Source organism: Varroa jacobsoni, unplaced genomic scaffold, assembly GCF_002532875.2.
Source record: "Varroa jacobsoni isolate VJ856 unplaced genomic scaffold, vjacob_1.0 scaffold_437, whole genome shotgun sequence".
NCBI lineage: Eukaryota > Metazoa > Arthropoda > Arachnida > Mesostigmata > Varroidae > Varroa > Varroa jacobsoni.
Genome location: NW_019213339.1, coordinates 148,826 through 156,650, shown reverse-complemented (window position 1 = coordinate 156,650; position 7,825 = coordinate 148,826). Strand labels below are relative to the sequence as shown.

Sequence of the window (7,825 nt, the reverse complement as noted above, 5' to 3'; positions counted from 1 at the left end):
AAGAGCCAGAAAACTACATGTTTTGCCGGACTGGGTTTAAAACCACATTGTGTCATACCTGGGTAAGCTACTTTTGGGTGAATGAGTTCTACAGACCTAGAATATAGAAATACTTTTGGGTGTATAGCTGTTATGTTAAGTTATAAAACACATAAACGAAACAAAAAATATGAAGTTAACAATCATCGTCGATGCACGCAACTACTGATTTCGATTAACACAAAAGTACATTTTTTTTTAATTGTTAAGTTCATTTTTCACGCCCGACATAAAAAGACACAGACAGACGGCGATCCTGCAAAATTTCACCTAAAAACTATAATTATCCGGTGGAATTGTATTCACTAAGGCTTGTAGCAGACAATATGTCACTATACCCAAGAATCTGGAAAAGTCTCCACCATGTTGAGGGTCGATGAGTTTTTAGTTTCAGGCAGAAAAATGAATCATTAACTGCAGTGCCACGCCGAAAACAGAATATATATCTTGACATTACAGGTCGATATTAACTTAGCTCAAACAACTATCTAGATCAATAAAGGCTCGTGACTGAAATCTAAAAGTAGCTAAAATATAAGATCTAAAACGACCGCAAATTGATACAAGTGATAACCTGGTATTTAATTGGGTTTGGAATAACTACATTGAAGGTAAAAATATGGCTGTGGGCGGACATGTTAAATTATACCTAACAGAAGGCTTCCTAAACAGCAATTTATTATACTCTGCCGTCTCTTCTTTTTTGCTTAGGTAGTTTTATCTTTAATGAGTAGACTGGTTGTAACTATAATACATTGCACGCTGTAATCTTTATAACAATTGTGGAGCGTACAGAGAGGACATTTATTAACGCCTCAACGTTTCATAAAACCGCTAAATCTTCTTAGTATTCCTCTAATCAACCAATTTTATTATCTCCGGCAGAAACAATATTAGCGGAACATTTTAAATTTCTGTTTGCCCAAATCCCTGTTTTCAATGCCCCATATTTAGTTATATGATATAATGATATGGTCCCACAGTATCAGACAAACAACACAGTTGTGAAGTCTGTGAAGTCATAACACACTTGCTATCAACTTCCAAATAAAAAAAAAGAGCTAAGTACAAAGACCATACCGTAAGCGAAGTATTAATTTATTTTAGACACAGAGTTATCCCCTTGAGTGGTAATCTATGTTCTTGAACATCACGACACAAATCCATAGATGCATTAAGTTGACTTCAAGCAGCACGTTATATCTGGGCTGTTTATCCTGCTGATTTTAATGATCTAACTTTCGAAGTGAGACATAACAGATACACTTCAAATTGAAATACATACTAATACCCTTATAGACAAATTGTCACGGTTTATGTGCTAGGATTCTTTTTCAATTCAACATCTTCCTAAATTCTGCACGTTCCTTCGCACGTTTTGTGAAATGTATATTGTACTCTTCCTCAAACCTGCGATCAAAATAACCAAGCATGTTACTTAAAAGCACTACAATGTATTTTAGCTAAATGTATCGAACGATACCGATGAATTCACTTTGGTACGATAAATTTTCACAAGAAAAATAACGCTTCATTCGTATAAAAGCATTTTAAGTTTTCTTCGTTTTCTGCACAATATGGCTTTGAGAGAATTTTGCGATAAAGCCAAGTTATAGTAAAAAGAAATTCGTTTATAGGTTGAATAAGTAATACCTCAAAAAAAATCTTAATATTAGATCATCATGGAAACGATCAAACTAAACGCTACAAGTGACAACTTAACCGATACACACCTCTTAAAGTCTTCATCAGTAAATACGGAAGTCTCTTCCTCTTTATCCTTATCTGAGTCCTTTACTGATATAAAGTCCCTGTTGTTTTTAAATAATCTCTCTCGAACCAAATCGTTTGACAGGATCTTCTTCGAGTAGCTGTCAATTTTCGTGCTGTATCTGTCCAATGGAGGAGAAAATGCAGAGAAATAGGTTTGATGCATTCGCAGATCTCGAGGTAGGACCGAACTAATTTGCCCCGGAAAATTACTAACAGTATGATGTTCTTAGACATTAGCAGTCTATAAATAAGACAGATAGTACACAAGGCACTTTTCTTGATCTGAAAAATGCTATTAAAGGTCTAGAGCTTTAAAAAACTATATAGTTATCTTTTCACGATATGAATTAGAATAAATTCTAAAACTCAATAGATAAATAACTAAATAGATAAATGCCAACGCCATTAGTTATTACGTACCGTTTAATCCTTTCTATGTTCGCCTTCATGTAATTTTTTTGACGTTTCTTGCGAATTTCTTCAACAAGTTTGCGAGTCCGTTTCTCTATCGAAGACAGTTTCACTAATTTGACCCTATTAATCTGCTTTGCTGCAGCTTTCTTAGTCTTTTCTGAAGAACACGGATCAAAATCAAGTTCGAAATGAACATTCCGCTAAGCAGTACTCTTCGTGCATAACAGTGCATAAAGCACTGCTTGATGTCGACGGGTAAAGGTAATTTTTTATGACTTCGGTAATCACTAACAGTAAGCTAATAACCAAAACGTTTAAAAAAGAAAATTGACGAAAGAACTAAATGCATAAAAATAAAATGTTACAGATCTATTCATTCATCCTGCACGTAGACAATACATATAAAAAATCTGCGTCTATAATTTTTGTTTACTTGATAGAATGTTTATATACATTCATAGTTTTCGAATTGTCTGATTCATACCTAATAATAAAATGCGTTTTTTATTCGGAGTGTTTTCAAATAGTGCAGTTGTAAAAAAACATGGAAAATAAATTGCGACAAACACTTTGATATGCTCGAGGATTTATTGAAAAATTCCCAACTTTTTTAAGAGAACAAGAAACAACCAATAAAACACCAAAAACGTTAGCTGTTAATAAATTGCTACCTAAATAAAAAAGTCTTTTTAATATTTTTCCCTTACCTGTGTGTTCCAGATCGCCCATAAGAAGTGCAGCCTTTTTTAGCACCGACAGAGACATTTTTAGGACTTTAGCGGTAATTTCCTGCGCACTATGATTACAACGAACGGTAACGACTTTAGTAGCTATGTAGAACAAACTTTTATTGAGATTTACACATACTCACAGCCGAGTGCGCCGGTTTCCGTGCACATGTGAAATATGTTTTTATTTTGCATTTGTTGATTTTTGTTATCATAATTGACCGCCGCGCGCAGACGACGCGCAGCTCAATGCTCCGCCTTTAAGTAGATCTTAAACTCTTTCTGGCACTTAAGAAGAGCGGAATGAAATTCATGATCAAATGGGCTTAAAAAAAATTAATCAGGTAGCAAGCTGTGATGTCCAACTGCTTAGTAGTCTCAAGTTAGCGACCCTTTCAAGTTAGTCAAATGTATTATTGTCAACTTGGCGGAATAATATCACATTGTAAAGGAACTGAAGTGGAGCAGCTGAGAAAAAATCGATTAGCGGATGAGTCACAAACAAGAAAGCCCTGCTGCAGTGCTTGGCAGCAGTAGAGTCATCATTGTCAGCTGTGTGACTAAGTGTATTATTCTGTGGCCGCAGTTTGATGAAAGTTGTGGTAACTTTTTGGCAACTTCGTTCTTCAAAACGTCTTCCTTCAGCAGGTTTGTATATATGTTCATCAAGTGGTGCCTACCTATTTTTTATTGTGTATAAACCTGTAACCTAACTCTTGTGTATGGCAGAATTAAATACTGCACCGGCACGCAGATACAAGAATACAATTCGCGACTGCAATTGGTTGACAAGGCGCAACATGACACCAAACGGAAGCCAGGACAGCCCATACTCAACTAAGAGATTTTCAAATGCGTCTGAAATTGATAAGACTTTATTAGAATACGAGGCTTTGATAGACTGTAGAAGCATTTCTGCTTGACAGTTGAGTAACAATGTCGATTATTACAAACAATTGTGGTAGATCCTAAAAGATTGTTTACCAATAGTAAAACAATTTAAGCTGAGTGCGCTACTCAGCGTAACACTTGGCGTATGAGCCACGAGTACAGGTAGCATGACTTAGTCTTTCTCGTTCTAGGCGTTCTGCCATAACAATGGTCCTCTCTTTTTGTGTTACGAATATGTTGCGAGATTGAGCAATATTTATAAAGTTACAATTACGGTAATCCCTATATAGTAATTATTATGCTGTTAATCTGGCAGAGAACACCTATTGTGTTTTTACTAGACAATGTTTCGTGAAGTGATTCACTGAAATCGTTTTGGAGCGGTGTATGCTTTGATTCCTTTACTCCTTTAATTACTTTATGCACCTTGCATCTATGGCTTTTTACTTGGATAACAGTTTTGAAATCATTATTTTCTTTTCAAAGTTCCTATATGATCTATAAAGTTTATGAAGCTTAACACCTAGCCTGTAGACTTGTAGGTGACCTAATGGACCGTAACAGCTGACAGTGACTGCTACGACAAACAATTAAAAGTAAAAAAAATGCTGGTTGTTTTTAATTTTCTTAAATAAATATATATATATATATAATAAATTTTTAACAAATATTTAAAGGGAACGTGCCCCACAGCAAGCTTTAGATCATCAAGCATCGCGATATTGCAGTCATAGCATGAGTCGGAAGCAACAGCTCTCTTACAACGCATTGGGAAAAGAAGCTTCAGGAAGACAAAGAGAATCCAGTTTTTTTTTATTGTGATAGCCTTCTCTAATTCTTGGGTAACATGGGAGTGCTAACCTCTTGCAAATCAACAGTTCCGCATTTTTTCTTATTAAATGTAATCCTTGTTGCCAAATAGTACAAGACTTTAGTGGATAAATTTGGTTTTCGATATCTGCGCCTATGACGCTGCTTGATTAGTGTTTTTATGTAAACATCCATTCCCTAGGCGAGTCTTTAATTCACTCAATTCATGGTAATAGTATGAGGTCATTGATTTATTTTCTGCTGGTTATTGATCCAATTGCTGCATTAACATGCGGTTTTTCGAATCAAATTAGGTGTACAAGGTGCGTCATGTAGAAATATTTAGGTGAGATTAATAAAAGGAACTGAGTCGGAAAGGAGGAGACGTTTATACCTTTTCTTGTAGTTATATGAGTATTGCGTTAGGAAGAACAAAATTAAAAGTGTTTAGTACTTACGATTCAAGCCAGAACTTCTCTCACCGGAAAGGTATAATATATTAACTATCGTTATATATATTAACTATGAAGTCTAGTTTTCACAGACTCAAATCATCGTGTTGATAGCCATAGAATATTTTTATTATTATCATTATTTAGAACACAAACAGTACAATATCTTAATTCTGTATTTCAGTCTAAACGATACGAAATGGAATGGTTGTTCGGACGCAGGAAGACGCCGGAGGAAATGCTACGAGAAAATCAGCGGGCGCTAAACAAAGCAATCAGAGATCTTGACAGGGAAAAGTACTAGTCCGGAATTTTTGCTGCCTTATTTACAACGCTTTCATTTTATTCTTTATAATCATATTAATATACGATTTATAACCTAAGCTATTTTTTAAAATTCTAAGTAAGAGAAAATGGTAGCCCTCCAATCCACCATTAGAACAAACGACGTTAGATTTTATAACAGATTTAATAAACTGTGTAACTAAACACCGCCAACAAATATTCACAGTCGATGATTTGGTGATTCTTTTTGTAGCGATCCTATAGTTATAAAGAATGAGACATGGTGAACAAGAGCAAATAAATACCTGAAAATATTGATTTTTTTCGGACTAATACGGTGAAGGAAAACAACTTGGAAGCGAAAATAGAGGCCATACCTAACAAAATTGAAAAATGTAAAAATACTTCTTCTTTAAGCACCGTTTCTGTTGCTTCTAAGTATTGGATGTAAATATCTCCATTAATATAATAATATTTTCTGAATCTTGTGTGAAACGATGACACAGAGCAAAGATGGAGCAGCAGGAAAAGAAGTTGATTGCGGATATGAAGAAAATGGCTAAAGATAACCAGATGGAATCTGTCAAGATTATGGCAAGGGATTTGGTGCGCACGCGCAGGTATTCCATTTTCATAGCTTTGTTTACAATAAAGCCATATCTCAAGAAATTGATAATTTAGCCCAGTTTTTATCTTGTTAGTAATAAACTTACTAGTACTATATCCAGTTCACTGAATCAGTTGCCAAAATAGCAATATACATTTAGCTATGGAAATTTAAAATACAACAATGCCTTCTAAGAAGGCGCATGTGTAAGATGTTTCACTAAGGGAAGTTTTCTGTGTGAACACATCCGATGCAGCAATGACGAAGTTCGACCGCTGGTGATTAACGATTGACCGACCAATGGGAAGGTATTATTACCATGTCCGGCCGGAACCTAAAACATATTTATTATTTTATTATATTAAATATACATAATTTATACGTCAGTTTCACTTATCCCCGTCATGCGGCGGGGTACTCGCATTTCTTGGCATTCCACTGTGGCCCAGGCTTGGGCAACAGTTTCCGTCACGCTTAAGGTACTGGCGTGGGAGACGACTGAGAACCGATCTTTCTGGCCAGAGCACTCCGGGAGGGGGTGAGGGCGTCTGCTCGGGGACCCTCCTCCCCTAACGAAACCGAGCATGGACCTCTACCTTGAGCTTGGGTACTAAGTGATGGGATCCTTAGACTGATTGCAATTCTAGTGGCTTCAAAACCTTACACCCAATCGAATAGCGTTATACCTAGGGCTTTCCGAACCGTAGTATTCATTATGCATCTCGAAGACAGAAACGGGGAATTCCGGTAGACGGATCGAAGAAGCGCTCCGTAATGGCGTGGATCGACCGCTTCACCGATCCGTTTGCTTGCGCATACGTACACGGTAATTTTTGCATGGTGAATATTGGAACGTGCCAGATACTACTGGGTGCTGGAATGGATGGTGAAATAGCTGGCGTTATCCGTAACGGTTACGTTCAAAGGGTCGTACCAGACGAGAGCGTCTGCCACAGTCGGGGCTACCATATAGAGAGCTGGGAACGCGTGGGCAAAACGGTTATGATAGCCTATACTCACCACCACAAAGTGAAGTCCCGTAAAATTCGGGCCTATTTTTACAAAAGAGCTTATCGGAGGTTTGCAAATGTCTGGGGCAGGCAGGACTCGAGGTTCAGTTTTGTCCGTTGATAAATCCTACAACTGTGGACGTTCTCTCAGGCCCTCGTCCAGATGCCGCTTTCTGAAACGAAATTGGACGTCAATCGGTGGTAGTCTTTGTTAAGCATGGATGGCCTTGATGTCAAAGTCGATACCGCCGGTTTGGCCGATCGCGGGGGACTGCCAGAGACCCCCTTATTGGGAATGGTATACTGTGGCTCTCCGTAGAAGAAACCAGTTGGATCCTCTATCTTCCGGCTTCAAGACGACCTGGCCGTTTCTGTGGAGCATGGTCACGGCTCAGCGCGGGCTCGCCAACTGGTGTGCTGCGAACAGAGGTCCAGACAGAGAACAGAGAGAGGAACAGAGTCTGCAGCTACTTTAACACGCTGGTGTCAGTGAGCACCTTAAACCGCTGTTCTTATAGATATAGGTAGAATTTCGTTACCGCTGACGAACAGTAGCGGCTGGCGCTAGAGCATCTATCTCCACAAATTTCTTCTCAAATCAGGGAGATGATTCCTAACGAGACAACCCTATGTCCGACTTATACGATCTCCAACATAGTAAACGAACACTTTGATGCTCAAAAATGTAAACCAGCGGCAGTATTAACAATAGTTATTACTAAATTGTGCAGGTAGTATCTAGAAAGAAGCACCAGCACTTATTGTTTGATAAATCAGATAAGAAATGGTATCAACCTTTACTGGTTATTTTCATAT

General features: G+C 37.6%; 2 protein-coding genes across 2 annotated transcripts in view; one reads left to right on the top strand and one right to left on the bottom strand.

Annotated features, from left to right (window-relative positions):
• Positions 1–1,105: 1,105 nt before the first annotated feature.
• On the bottom strand, positions 1,106–3,156 carry LOC111260417 (uncharacterized). The gene is made up of 4 exons (XM_022833162.2): positions 2,934–3,156; positions 2,233–2,383; positions 1,773–1,931; positions 1,106–1,449 (listed from the first exon to the last, which is right to left on the bottom strand). Exons 1-4 carry the CDS (start codon positions 2,989–2,991, stop codon positions 1,374–1,376), a joined length of 444 nt encoding a protein of 147 aa, XP_022688897.1. The 5' UTR covers positions 2,992–3,156; the 3' UTR covers positions 1,106–1,373.
• Positions 3,157–3,297: 141 nt separating this feature from the next.
• Vps2 (vacuolar protein sorting 2) overlaps positions 3,298–7,825 on the top strand; it is a 9,910-nt gene continuing 5,382 nt past the window's right edge. The window contains exons 1-3 of the mRNA XM_022833161.2: positions 3,298–3,602; positions 5,292–5,404; positions 5,899–6,012. Coding sequence (XP_022688896.1) covers positions 5,307–5,404; positions 5,899–6,012 — 212 coding nt within the window. The 5' untranslated portion in view covers positions 3,298–3,602; positions 5,292–5,306. The remainder of the gene's footprint in view (positions 3,603–5,291; positions 5,405–5,898; positions 6,013–7,825) is intronic.